The following is a 15,170-nucleotide window of genomic DNA, read 5'->3' as shown; positions in this document are numbered from 1 at the left end:
AGTGCCTCTGGCCATGTACCTTTGCTGCGTGTTAGTGATCTCATTAACCGGAATGTATTTATTTGTAGTCCCCAAACTTTGGTTGCTATAGGCTTTCTAACTCTGTAAAAGCCAATGTCTCAATTTGCACTGAACTTTGAGCATAATACATTTAGAGATTTTGTTTACGTACACACAGCTACATTACACATCAACTAAAGTTTAAAATATCATATTGTAATGGACCACCTCTTTAAAATACCAGTCTTCACTCTCACATGATCCTTTAGAAACCCTTATAATTTATTGATCTGCTTCTCAAGAAACATTTATTTTCAGTGATGAAAACTGTTGGGCTGCTGAATGTTTGTTGCTTTATACTGTGATACAGTACCATTCAAAAGTACTTTTTAATATATTTCGTTTTATTCATAACTAATTAAATGATTTAAGAGTGAAAGTAAAGAATGTATATTAATATATACTGAGGGAGTACTGTTTTAATAGCAATAGATCATAAAAGAACAGCAAATCATCAAATTATAATAATTTCTGAAAGATCATGATGTGACACTGAGCACTGGAGAACGGCTGCTCAAAAAAAAGCTTTACATCACAGCAACAAATAATTAAAAAAAGTAACTGTAACAACATTAGCAGAATAGGTTTCTTTAAAATACATTTAAACATTTCCTGATCTTTAACTGATGTATCCACAGCTTTATAATTCACCAAAGATAGCAATTCACCATTATACCTTTGCAGTCATGAACATGAGGTTGTTCAGAACCAGAGAGGAGGCCTGCAGGGACCCCCAGCCTGTTCCCCGGAGCAGATGTGGAGATGAGCTGTTGTGAGTGTATCCTTTTCTGTTGTCCACACAGCTGCTCGGACCCGAGACTGTGGACAACAAACCTCCATCTACCAGCTCGATGTTACTGAGCCAGGGCAGCAGGTAAGCCAACATGACCTGACGGCCGTTTGGATGAGTGGTGGGAAATCTCTGGCTCACCTCTAGACATACAGAAAGGCAGAGTTTCATGAATGTAAACCAAAGTTTAAAAACATGGAGACAGTTCTGAATACTTCTATACAACAAGGATGCATTAAAGTAAAGAAAATTAACAGTTTAAAAAAATGTATTTAATATAAATTCTATCAAATCAAAATATGTATCACTTTTTTTTGTGAAAAATTATTAAGCAGCACAGTTTAGTTTATAAGATCATAAAGACTAGGATGCTCAAATCAAGATATTTGCAGCTGATACTGTGTACCGATTCCTTGTCATGACGATCAGCCGATATCTAATAACAATTTAGATTTTTCAAGCTTTATTTAACTTTGCCATTGCATAAGCATATTTTCCCTCTATGTATAAGATCTCAGCTAAGAAAATAAATTAAGGATACATATAAAGGTCAGAAGCAGCTATACAAAGAATAACAGATAAAAGACAAAATGACTAACAATGCAATTTGGAAACATTGCTCATGTGTTGCAGCACTGTGGATGTATAACGTCTGCTTGTAAACTCATAAACAAACACTTATGATCGGTTCATGACATTAGCCAGATCAGCGAGTGCTTATAGAGTCATGAAATGTGATTATTGATCGATATCAATCTCTAGCCAATCGATCGGAGCATCCCTGATAAATACAGTTAGTTTTACTGTATTTATGACCGCTCGGAGCATCCCTAATAAATACAGTTAGTTTTACTGTATTTATGATCTAGAAATGTTGAATTTGCTAAAAACAAACATTTAAGAATGAAGAAAAGGGCAAGTACTGATTTTATTTCATAATTAATGTCTTGAATGGCAATGTCAGCATTTTGTATGACTTTTTTACACTAATATAAACAATTTAAATTTGTCAAACATATTTCTAAATAGTTCTTGTAGGTAAAATTACATATAAGGTAGCACAATATCCAGTGGTTGAACTTTGTTCCAGTTAGTCATGTTTAAAAGTTTAAAAACTCGAACATGGAAACAGCATGTTTTAATAGAAAATATATTTTTATATGATAGTATTTTTTTATATACTGTAAAATTATGCATTATACACATTTGATATATACTTATTCAAGTTTTAAATAAAGTAAATAAATATATAAATAATAAATTAGTATAATATTATTATTTTCATTCATTTAACTGAGTTTGTATAAAATACAATTTAAAATTCTGCCTTAATTCCAACTTAAAAGGAGTTTAAGTTAAAATACAAAAACAACAACAACTGAAAAACGAATAAAGTAAACAAAAGCTTACATTCTAAAATGTTTTTTAATGAGAATACAAGGTTAAAAAGCTAACTGTAATTAAATTGAATTAAAGTGAATTAAACAGTAATTTTGACAGATTGCTGGAGAACTACAGTTCTGCCACCCTTCAGGCACAGACACACACACACACCTGTCCTGGTTCATAATTGATTACACACACACACAGCTGGAAGCTACTCAAGAATGATTATATGGACCATATAAACAACACATACACATAGACATTGCTGAGTCTAATTGGTACATACCCTGTAACATTACAAAGCGGTGTCCGTGTTTAGGCTCTCCATGTTTTGACTCTCTCCTTGTTTAATTGTTTATCCTGTCTGCTGCCTGTATCGACCATTAGCCAGTTATCTGACTATGCTTCTGCATATCCCTGTATGTTACATTTGCTCCTGATTGTGACCATTGCCTATCTGACCATTCTCTGTGTAATAAAATACTGCATGCGGATCCTCAAATCTGTTGTCCATCGTCCTCAACTTACAATAGCATTGCATAAAATGGTAATGTATATAAATTATTATAACTCAGATATTTTACAAGAACCGTGCCACAGATGTTTGAATCTACATTTAGCCAAAAAAGTATTTCTTTTAGTGTGGCATTTTTGCCATTAAAACAATAGATTGTGTTTGCATGGGTTTTCAGAGATTTGGTACCTGAGAAAAGGGGCAGGGTGAGTTCAGGGTACATCCTGGCGAGCTGTTTGGAAAGCTGGGTAACAGACAGACTGTAGAGCGGAGGAAGAGGCCGGTGTGTCCCATACAAAATAGCACCACTTTTCTGCTCCACAATCCTCTTAGAATAAACAGACAGCTTGGCCTCAAGAATCTATTCAACCACAAAACACACAGACGCACGCACACGTAAACAGATTAGCACACAAACGCAGCATTTAATCCAGGACGCTCTTTATTATTGCAACACTTCTTTGGTAGGGAACGTTCTCTCTCTGACCTGCATTAATTGCATAGCGATCTCGTAGATTTCTCTGTTGGTGTCGGACGCTTTGAAGAGAACAAGATTCAGCAGAGTCACAATATCACTGGAGTAGTTTCTGTGAAGGAAAATAAAAGATCACATAGTTAAAAGTAACGTGCACTGTTTTGATAACTGAATGAGTGCAAAGACAGGTCTAGACTTGGCACTCTGTATGTAAACAAATTATCATGAAAAAGAAGCCAGGCAAAGCTCTACTGAATGGGTTTTTTTTATCTGTTGTTGAAAATATGGCAAGAGAAAACCTTTTTACAGCTGCATACTGTGTAGATAGTTTACAAAAGGTAACGTTTTTACATAGTCGTTTAAAAGAGGTCAGTAGGATTTTTGCTTGAGGTACACAGACATTTTTCTTCCAGTAACACGTGCAATGTTTAAACATTATTCTACATGTTCAAAATCTTCTAAAGAAATCTGCTCTGCATTATATAAATAAAAAAATAATAATAATTAGAAAACACTATTTCATAACTGTGATTATTCTTTTATGCAAATGTTAATTTGAATATTATTATAAGGAACACTCCACAAATTCTCCTCGAGTCAAACACTTGAATCCATTTATGAATCCATTCAGCTGATCTTCGGGTGTGGATGGAGCACTTTTAGCTTACCATAAATCATTGAATCGGATTAGACCATTAGCATCTCGCTCAAAAAAAACTTCCACTGTAAAAAAAATGCTGGGTTTCACACAATTCCTTTATGTTGTCCTAACACAAATCACTTGTGTTAACTTAACCCTTTTTACAAATTTAAATATATTAAACATAAAAGCTAAAAACATATTAGGTATAAAATAACTTAGGAATTTTGATGTTTAACTCATTTTAAATAAGTAGTTTAAACAAGAAGCTAAATGTATTTTTTGAGAGTATTTAAAGCTTGACTCTTCTGCAGTTACATTAAGACTGAAAAACATTTTTACTAATCCAAAATTATAATATATTCATTCATTCATTTTCCTTTGGCTTAGTCCCTTTTTTTAATCAGGGATCGCCACAGTGGAATGAACCACCAACTAATTAAGCATATGTTTTACGCAGGTAATGCACTTCCAGCTGAAACTAAACATCGGGAAACAACTATACATTCTCATTCACACACATAGACTACGGCTAATTTAGCTTATTCAGTTAACTTGAAGCACATATCTTTGGACTAGATAAACCAGAGCACCTATAGGAAGCCCGGGTTAGGGTCAGGGTTAGAGTAAGTTGACATGAACTTGCAAAGTTCCTTTTAATCAGTTAAATGTCAGTTGAAGATGCAGTATCAACAGATATTACGCAAACAGTGTACTAATAGTCAAATTGACTATCAAAATAAAGTGTTACCTTATTATTATTATTATTATTATTATTATTATCATTATAATTATTATTACTACTTCTATTATTATTATTATTAACATTAATAATAATGGTACTAGTAATAAAAGCAATAAGGACTGGAGTAACAATTTCTTTTGAAACTACATACAATAAGTAATGAATTAATATGTAATAAATTTAATTTAATAAAAAGTATTTAACAATGTTTTACATTTATTAAATGCAGCCTTAATGAAAATAATAATTTTATTTAAATTATTAAATAACGTGAATAATAAAAAAACTTTAGACCGGTAGCGTATTTATTTATTTATTTGTGCTTTGCATTTTTCAGGCTTATGAGTATCGGCATACCTGCTACCACAGACAGTTGCGATGGCTTTGAAGCAGCCAGAAGCCAGCTGACAGGAACCGGTGTAACATCGGTCCACGGCCCAGTTAAACAGATTCATCTGATCTGGGTTCAGCTCCAGCAGAAGAACCACAACCTCACAGCCCAGCTGATGCACCTGAGGGGGGTCAGTTCAGAGATTAACACTCTGCCATTTCCCACAAAATACTGGAAACTAACCACCGTATACTAACATTGGCAAACCTGCTACATTTATTTCCCAAAACAATAATTAAAAAGACATAAAAACAAAAAAAAAAAATGTCTCCAATAATTTACATTAGTTAAACGTTGTTGTTGAATACAATTTTGCATCTGAAAGACAAACCTCCTTTATTACAAGTAATTCTTAAATGCACTAAAATTTGTGAATTTCTGATTATTTAACAGCAAATAGAGTTTACACTCCCACAAAGCTGTTATTAAATCAGCCCCTCATATTAAAAACAAAAAATATTTCAGGGCACTAGGCCAGACTTTCACTTCCTGAATCAACATTTGTAGAACAATGAAAGTTAAACATCACAAGCGAGGAAAGAGAGAGCGGGAGATCTAAGAGAGGAGGCTTATCTAATGAGCAAATTTGCACTAGGTCGAAAGGCACGCTTTAAAAATCATTTTAAAATGCTTGTGTTGGTTTAGTGATATCAGCACCGGTGGATTGAATGAGAGCATACAGTATGTGGGACATGTTATTGCAGAGCGTTCTGCCTCATACCCGCAGATCCTGACAGGCGAGGATGTTATCCAGCCACTTATAGAGGTAGCCATCAGGAGAGAGTCCAACATTGTCGAACACCGGGCCACAACAAAGGACAGAAGACATGGCCTATCAAAGAAAGCAAAAACAACAACATTCTTTCATGAAAGGCTTTCATGCAAAACTTGGAATTTCCTGTTTTGAGGAAATCACGCCCGATTGTGTTCAACAGAAGCAAAAATATAATAATAACACTTCAAAGAAGAAGGGAAGAGGATCGTCTTCTTGATGTTTGTGCATTTTAAAGACACCAGGGTTTTGAAATTACACACCTTTTATAATGTTAAAAACATTATACAGTATATATGATTACCTTACGCCACTTCTCATTTCATTTATGGGAAGGTACAGGTATAAACAATATAGCCTCACAAGTGGGTGTCGTTTTTCCAGAAATTCTAACCTGAGCAAACTTAACGTGAGCTGTGTGTTCACACGTCATCAATTTGCACTGAGCTGACATTATGAGTACAGGTTTCCCATAGACACAGCAGAGCACACAAATGGACTCGTTCGTCACTTAATGGATGAACTTTTGTCTCTCGGGCATTTGTGTCTACATTGAGGCCTTGACCTGTAAACGACTACAGTGCATCCTGGGCTATAAGTAGAACTGTGGAGATAAAATTAGCTGAGTGTATGTCTGCAGTCTGAATCAGCAAACCAAACAATGTTTTAAAATAGAGTCAGGGTTAAACGTCCTGCTTCATTGCTTTCACATTTAGATTTTTCCCAGTTATATATCTAACGTGACATTTACTCTTTTTTTTTTTAAATGTATACACTCATCGGCCACTTTATTAGGTACACATTACGATTACGGGGTTGGACCCCCTTTTGCCTTCAAAACTGCCTTAATCCTTCATGGCATAGATTCAACAAGGTACTGCAAATATTACTTAGTGATTTTGATCCACATTGACATGAGAGCATCATGCAGTTGCTGCAGATTTGTTGGCTGCACATCCATGATGAGAATCTTCCGTTCCATTACAACACAAAGGTGCTCTACTGGATTGAGATCTAATTACTGTGGAGGCCATTTAAATACAGCGATCTCGTTGTCATGTTCAAGAAGCCATTCTGAGATGATACGGGCTTTATGACATGGCACGTTATCCTGCTGGAAGTAGCCATCAGAAGATGGGTACACTGTGGTCATAAAGGGATGGACAAGGTCAGCAAACAACACGACACTCATCAGACCAGACAGACGACGCTTTTTCAATCTTCCATTGTCCAATTTTGGTGAGCCTGTGTGAATTATAGCCTCAGTTTCCTGTTCTTAGCAGACAGGAGTGGGCACCCGGTGTGGTTTTCTTCTGCTGTAGCTCATCTGCCTCAAGGTGTTGTGCGTTCAGAGAAGCTCATCTGCATACCTCAGTTGTAATGATTGGTTATTTGAGTAACTGTCATCTTGATCATGTCTACATGCCTAAATGCAATGAGTTGCAGTCATTTGATTGGCTGATTAGAAATATGTCTAAACAAACAGTTGGAGAGGTGTACCTAATAAAGTGGCAGATGAGGCAATACAATTGTTTTTGACATTAGTTTTGCAAAAATGTATTATTTTAAATTAAATTGTCCCCAAAATTTAGAATGGTAGTGTAAATTTTTTACATTTTATTTTATAAATATATATGACTTAACGGTACTTACGATTAATATATTTTATGATTCTAAAACAACACACTGGGCCATACAAATTGAGAATGTATGAATGGTTGTAAAAATAACTCTGTACCTTAAGAGCACAATACTGGTATCGGGTGATTTGATGGTTCCTATCACTATAGCGATCCAGAGGTGTGAACATGATACTGAACGGACCGGCCCATTGACTGAAAAGGATGAAGAGGTGGTGCCGAAGACTTTGCTGAGGGAAGAGGAAACGCCGATGATGCACTATGATATAAATAAAACAAGGAAAGAGGAAAAGAACAATTAGATGTCAAAAAAGCATGAGGTGAATAGAGAAAAATATTAACTAAAATTTATAACCACACTTCAATAGTTCTGTGATTGATTCTATTACAAATTGAAAACATTTAACTATAGTATACATTTTCTAAAATGTGTAAATATGCAAATAATGCATTACTTCATTAAATATATGATAATTTTCATAAACATCTATCAATTTCAAACATTGAATGAAGTGTCAAAGGATTGTTGAGAAGAGATTTTAGGCATCTCTTTTTTTATCAATACTGCAAGCAGCCAAATAAAAAAAAATCTGACTAAAATCTAGTATATTATCAGCTATATTATTTATGATTAATGCTTACGTTGGGGTGACACGGTGGCTCAGTGGTGAAGGAAAAATTACAACAGCTCCCCCCATCCTAGCACCTTGTCTAAAAAGGTTTGGAGTAAGGAGGCTGAGGCTGCATGTACTGGCCCACACTTGTCTGACTATATACAGTAGCATAAGAGCATTGATCTTTCTTCTGTTTAGGATATTAGCCTTTTCTGTGGGCTTTGGGCTTAAGACTTGATGAGAGGAAGTGATTTTGTGTTATAAATGTTAACTGTGGTACGACGTGCGAACGCCTTTGGAATAGTTTCGATAAACGAACGCTGTTGGGATCCTTGGGTGAGGGGTGGGATTTTGTTCTTTGTTACTCCCTTAAGACCAGTTGTGAGAAGGAAATATTTAAGATATTTTAACAGTAGTATACCTCAGATTCATCAGATGTTTCGACTCTTTAAAGACGTACAAAGACGTGGTATAGATGAATTGGGTAAACAAGATTGGCCCTATTTTATGTGTGTGCATGTGAGATTACTTGGGGGATTCCCAGTACTAGGTTGCAGCTGTAAGGGAATCCACTGTGTAAAACAAATGCTGGATAAGTTGGCGGTTAATTCCGCTGTGCCGACCCCTGAAAATAAAGGGACTAAGCCCAAGGAAAATTAAACCTAAAGTACATATAGTAGATACATGATTTTTGCATGAAAGCAAGCTTAAACTTGTAGACATTTACAAACCGAATTTCTTAATAAAATAGTGCAAGTGCCTAAAAAACTGAACTAAAACTAATGGTTGGTTAAGATTAGTTGGTTCAGGGGAATAAGGATAAAGCTGACCATTGTATGGCTCTTTTCATTAGCTCATGAAATGGCCGTTCATTAATCTACAGCTATTTTGGGCAGCGTCTCCACAAGGGAGTCTAAATCAAGACTGACGTCAGGAGTCCTGTGACTGAATCCGCCGTCACCTAGCAATGAATTCCCTTTCCTAAACAAAGAAAATGTGGAGTGCTTCCCAGAGTGAGATACAACTTCACAGCCATCCATATGATGTCATGACGTAAAATGGGGAACAAATATTTAAAGTAGGAAAACAATATTATGACTACTTATGAATTAAAATGTGTACCAATAAACTGTTCACAAACAAGAATGTCTGCTAATGCAGCAAATGGGCTGAATCTGGATTTTATTTTGACATGAGAGCTTGTGAAAAGCATTAAGCTTGATCTTCACCTGGGACCGACTGTATGAGGTTGGCCACCATGGCGCTGAAGTGAGCTCGGATGTCTTTGAGAATCTCCATGTCTTTGTCACTCTCCGCTTCCAGAAGCATCCGTGTCAGGTCGACATACTCAAGAAAGAGAGCGCCCAGGGCCAGTGTATCACGTTCCAGGGCTCCATTTGTGCTGAGAGACACAGAGACCGGAGTTATGTCTTGTTTCTCAGGCTGTGAGTTCACAATGAGGTGCAAAGAAGGACAGAATCCATTAAAAATAATAACAACATCTTTCTCACCTGTCACTGATGACACCAGCATCTGCCAGCAGCTCAAAGATCCTGAGGAGCTGGAGTCTCAGAAGATCTCTCCTCTCTCGCCGTTTTTTATTCTAGATGAAAGATTTTGCAAAGAAATGACTGTTATGAAGATTTTTTAAACATTTATTTAAAGATTTGTAATGACATAACAGTGGTATAGGTGTCTCATGTCATCATATACAATAACACGACCATCTATTTTACAATCTTTCATTGGCTAGTAATTCAAGTCTTTAGTGAAAGGAAAAATCTTTCATTAAAAATTCTACAAAACTCACATAGACATTTCCAGATATGTCTGAAATCACCAGATTTCTGACACAAGACACAAGTCAGTTTTTCTAAGGGTAAGAAAATGGCAATCTGATTCAACCACATACTAGCCGCATTTCCACTATCGGGCCAGTGCTAGCCAGGGCTTTTATCGGGCCGGGCCGGGCCAACCGCCCGGAAGGTTTGAGTAACGAGGCCAAAAACATGTCGCGTTTCCACTGTCGGGCTAGTAGCTCGCAGCGCGTCACGCAAACACCACCCCCAGAACGACCCCCAAATCAAACGTCACACAACCCGCCCACTTCAGCGGGAATCAGGCAGATAAAGCACACCATGGAATCATCACGAAATGAAACCATTAAAATGAAAACAACCGAAACAAACAAATGACACGTTACTGTACAGCAGTACATTATATGTCTATAAGCACAGACCTGGGTAATTACCATTCATTACATTCGTTTACTCACCGACCGACTGTTGGCATTGTGCATCGAGTGCTCTCGCCACTAACGGAGGGACCCAGCACAGTGAGCGCACCCATCCATAATAAAGAGCCACAGAAATTCTCCGTTATAACTAGGTATGAAATGTATATTATAACATCCTTGTTTTGATAGACGTCGTGTTAAGTGTTTCAGCACATAAGAGCAAGTAGCCTAAAAAAATATAACCAATTTGTTGCGCTCAGCAGCTATTCACTAAAGCTCTACATTTAAAGCTTTATTTATAAATTAGACCACGTCATATAAAAACATAAAGACTTGTTTGAGGATATAGAACACATTTTGTATTTGCAGTTTTCCCTGATGCGTTTAAAGCGGCATTGCGCAGGACTGGGTGACAGAAAAAAAGTAGGCTAGATTCTGCTTTCTCTCACATCAAAAATGCCCTCTTTGAACGATTTGATTAATATCATCGTATCCAAATACTTTATAAATAATATTTCAAACCTTTTTTTAGATAAGCCTTTGTAAAGTGAAAGTTATATGACTTTAAAACGAACAGTTTGATTTATGTATTGTATATAGGCTACCTACATTGTTCTAGCCAGCTTTTGTTTATTTTATATTGGTTTATTTATTTAATGCGATTTTATTATAGCCGATATTCATTCATTCATTCATTTTCTTGTTGGCTTAGTCCCAAAAAGACCCCATAAGGCACAGTTTTAGCTAAATACCTTTGGTAAACCTCTACTGAAAACATCTTAGATGCCTTGAGGGTGTAAATTAGCAGCCAATTATTTTTTTTTATGTGAACTACTTTTAGCTTTTCTGTGTTCATTGAAGCCCTATTTTTGCTTTTTTATTAATGCGAGATAAGTCATGTATGCATTGCACAATAAAACAAGTTATTGCGTATACCATCAGATCTGACTTAACAACCCCCAAAAAACAATATGACAACTAACCTCAGGCCTTCTTTCCAAAGCTTCTTTCATCAAAGGATGTAGCTCCTCAACCAGTTCTCTGTATGGGATAAAACAAAAATGAAATCAATAAGGATAAAGAGGAATCAATATTTTGCTGCCACAGTATACAGGGCAATAATTGCTCTGTTCCCATAAATACTTTTATGATTCCAGGAACTAAAACAAGCAGACAAAACTAATGTAATATTAGACATCTGTTCACTGCTTTGAAAACAATTTATGTTCACATTTAGGCATGATGAAAGTGGCCCTCGGATAAAGTCAGGATTTCATTTGCTCTTCATTTGTGGACTATGAAAAAGCATGGGTAACACTTTATTTTGATGGTCCATTTGAGTATTAGTAGACTGTCTGCTTAATATCTGTTAATACTGCTCCTTTAACAGACATTTAACTGACTATAAGAAATTTTGCAAGTACATGTGAACTTACACTAACCCTAACCCCAACCTAACAGTCTACTTATAATGTAATGCGAATTAGTTGCAATGTAACTTAAATTCAACAAATGAACCATCAAAATAAAGTGACCAAAGCATGAATTATATTACAGAGTAAAAAAGCATACACTGAATCAGGTTTCAACACGTTTTTTGTAGCTATACAAAGTTTAACAAAATGTTTTTATTCAGTTTGATTGATTTAAGTTGAGATGACTAGAAAAGTTCATTTGATTCAACAATAAAAAATAAGGCAGGAAGATTTTTTTACAGTAGAGTTCAGTGTCTGACATTACAAGCTGCTCTTTTCCTGGCCATTTATGGAATCATAACTATATGCATCCAGTGTTTGTGCATCGCCTAATCAAAGTCAAGGAATTCAAAAACCTGACATGTGAGGTATGACTAGAATGTGAACATCAGATATATGCTGTTCCTCGCATTTTATCTTTAGAAATCAAGCTAAACTTACATGACACATTAAATCATATAAAACACATTCTTTTAAACATTAAAACACAATATTTTTTGATATACAATGTGGAAATAAGTATTGAACACGTCACCATTTTCCTCAGAAAACATACTTCTAAAGGTGCTGTAGAAAGATGAAACTAGTATGGACATTTTAGCAAAACACAGCCAAGAAAACTCTTTATTGGTTTCAGAGAAAGAAAATCAAGCTGTAGAATGGCCCAGCCAATCACCTAACTAAATCCAATAAAAACTACAAAATAAAAAATCTGATTTGAAAGACGAGAACCACAGTAACATCAAGATTTTTACAATCTGTTGAAGTATGTGAAAAAATGTACACCTGAGCAATGCATGTGACTTCATTCTACATATGAGAGGCCAAAAAAGGCTTTTATATAAAGTATTAATTTCAGTAGTTCAGTACTGTTTCATTCCATTGTTATTACACACAACTTTTTTTTTCTTTTAGTTTTATTTATATGTTTGTATCAACAGCTCCTTTAGAAATATTATTCCCAGGAAAAAAACATTATGTGTTCAATACTTATATCCCACGCTGTATATACTGTAATAAACAAAAACGACAATGAGTGAGCCTAATTTCAATATGGTTAAATAATGTCATTGCCCTGTAAGACTATGAATCTTGTAAAAACTTGACCATTTAGTACAATGTTTGCCATTTGTGAAACAGTCAAGCTACCTCATTTTTTAAAAAATGTTTATATTTGTGCTTCCAAATACCTGAAAACAAGTGAGTTTGTACGGCCGAATCCTAGCACCAAAGACTCTGTGATCTCAATGCTTTCTGAACGCATCAGAGGGACCAACTGCTTCAGCAGCCAAGCCACAGATGGCGTGCCCAGGATCTAATGAACAAGATGTTAATCAGTGATTCCATCAAGTTATTAAATGACTGACTGAGGCGCATGACTTGGTGTGTGATGCTAAAAGACCCACCCACCTTGTTGTCATAGCTGCTGTTGCTGTCTGGGCTGGGAGTGATGATCTCAGGGGTGGATGCTCGAAGATGACCCGGGCTCATGATGCTTGGTTTGGCCACACCAAAACACAGAATCAAATAGTTTCTCCATAGAGACACATAAGTGTCTGCTGAACCAGCCGAACTCGTCTTCTTGGCGTTGACTGGATTGCTAAAAGATTCAAACATTCAAATGAATTAACTGACTAATGAAATACAAATAAATGTATAAAATTGTGGATGGAGCCCTTTTCTGGAAAAATCACCTTAAAAAAAACATTAATCCACATAATTATGCAAAATATTACTGCAATTTAAAACAGATTTCTATTTTACTATATTTGAATAATTTGTTAGAAGTTTTGAAAGTAATTTTTAAGTAACAATTACATGATCCTTCCAATTTCTTATGTTTTGATGACGTGGACTTTCTGATGGATGTCCGCTCCAGAATGAAGTAACAATTAGCTTTTCTTATGTCTTTATGATTAATAATTAAACTAATTAATTAAAGTTGAATGTTTAAGAGCCTAGATTAGAGTAAGACTGGAATAATATGTGTGTGATTGCTTTTCTGTATGCCAAATGATTTGTTTCCTCAGGATCTACAGTACCCAGCCAGGTCAGAGGTTGTTGAGACCTCTTGAGTGGGCCCGGACTTTTAAAGAATTGGAAACAACTTTTTCCATTATTATTTGCCATTTTATGTTTTAAACCTTTTAAAGTTAATTCCTTTGTATGTAAGCAGCCGGTTTGGATGTAGATTATACCGGTTTTTACCTAGTTCTGATAAGACTGCTGAGAGTACACTCAGCCTTGGGTAAGAAACAGATTGTACTTTGAGGGTGTGTTCTATTAAATTTTAGATCATATCGCAGGTCTGGGGTCAGCTCTGAAGTGGCTGTCTGACGTTTGTATGCCAATCAGGTTAAAACACCTATATGTATGACGCAATTAATGACAGTATATAAGAGTATAATTGTTGTTGATGTGTGACTGAGCGCAGAGTGGCCAAAAAACTTTTTGCAAATGTTGAAGCAGGCTGATGAAACTGCAAACTATCTTCAGTAAACTTTCTTTTTAACACAGGCTCTTCTTCATCTGACAGACTGGTAATTTTTGGGTTCAAACTGTAAAATTGTCACACAACCAGCGATCGCCTTCCAGAGATCGCTGGTTCTCACACGAACTCTCAGGACTTCCGCATTCCCCAGGACTACACATTCATACATGCACTGCTCCCTAACATGCACGTCTGTTCATTCATCTATCCTGATTGCATCACCAGCTGAGCCTTGTTCACAGACTGATTTCTTTCCATTCATAAGCCACTCATTCACGCTTCCAGTTTGCAGAGTCTTGTTTTCCCTGTGTAACATTACAACGCGTTTCCCTGTCTTGTTTCTCTGTGTCTCGATCCCAGCCTTGTACCTTTGTTATCCTGTTTAGCCGCCTGCCTTTCGACCTTTTGCCTGTTTAACGTTTACGATTCTGGACTGCCCTCATATACCCGTTTGCACCTGATGACCACTGCTTGCCTGACTTTTGAATAAAACTGCATATTGGATCTTACCTCCAGTTGTCTCCTGTCACTCCACCCCAGTCGTGGTAACAAAAATGACCCTACAGTTTTTTTTTTTATATTTTATCCAAACCCAAATACACCTATTTGCATGATTCTCTGATGAATAGGAACTCAAAAACATAGAATGTATCATAAACAGAATCCTTGGCAGTATTATAAACGTCTTAATGTCATTTTTAGGCACCATAATTTAATGCGTCTTTGTTAAGCATAAGTATCAATTTCTTTTGGAAAAAAAATGCAATATCAGTTATATGAAACTACTGTATAAAAATAAATGTGACCCAAATAAGACTATATCGAGCAGGGGTGCCCAAACTTTTTTTTATGAAGGGCCAAAAACCATACTTTATTAATTCTAGTTGGCTGAAGGTAAATATAGTTTCCACTGTTAATTTTCTAATTTATTTAATAATATT

General features: G+C 35.9%; 1 protein-coding gene across 15 annotated transcripts in view; it reads right to left on the bottom strand.

Moving 5' to 3' along the window:
- The window catches only part of frya (furry homolog a (Drosophila)), a 132,409-nt gene that overhangs the window by 44,850 nt on the left and 72,389 nt on the right, over positions 1-15,170 (bottom strand). For all 15 annotated transcript variants that reach the window (XR_012390916.1, XR_012390917.1, XM_068213764.1 and 12 more), the window contains exons 22-32: positions 13,149-13,338; positions 12,929-13,053; positions 11,247-11,304; positions 9,539-9,630; positions 9,257-9,429; positions 7,512-7,672; positions 5,723-5,833; positions 4,968-5,122; positions 3,238-3,337; positions 2,940-3,111; positions 737-993 (exon numbers count right to left, since the gene is read on the bottom strand). Coding sequence is in view for 13 of the 15 variants with exons in the window: in XM_068213764.1 (XP_068069865.1) it covers positions 737-993; positions 2,940-3,111; positions 3,238-3,337; positions 4,968-5,122; positions 5,723-5,833; positions 7,512-7,672; positions 9,257-9,429; positions 9,539-9,630; positions 11,247-11,304; positions 12,929-13,053; positions 13,149-13,338 (1,594 nt within the window). In the remaining 2 variants the exon portion in view is untranslated. The remainder of the gene's footprint in view (positions 1-736; positions 994-2,939; positions 3,112-3,237; positions 3,338-4,967; positions 5,123-5,722; positions 5,834-7,511; positions 7,673-9,256; positions 9,430-9,538; positions 9,631-11,246; positions 11,305-12,928; positions 13,054-13,148; positions 13,339-15,170) is intronic.

Source organism: Danio rerio, chromosome 15 (genome assembly GCF_049306965.1).
Source record: "Danio rerio strain Tuebingen ecotype United States chromosome 15, GRCz12tu, whole genome shotgun sequence".
Lineage (NCBI taxonomy): Eukaryota > Metazoa > Chordata > Actinopteri > Cypriniformes > Danionidae > Danio > Danio rerio.
The sequence above is the reverse complement of the archived record's forward strand: the minus strand, read 5'-3'. Positions and strand labels throughout refer to the sequence as shown.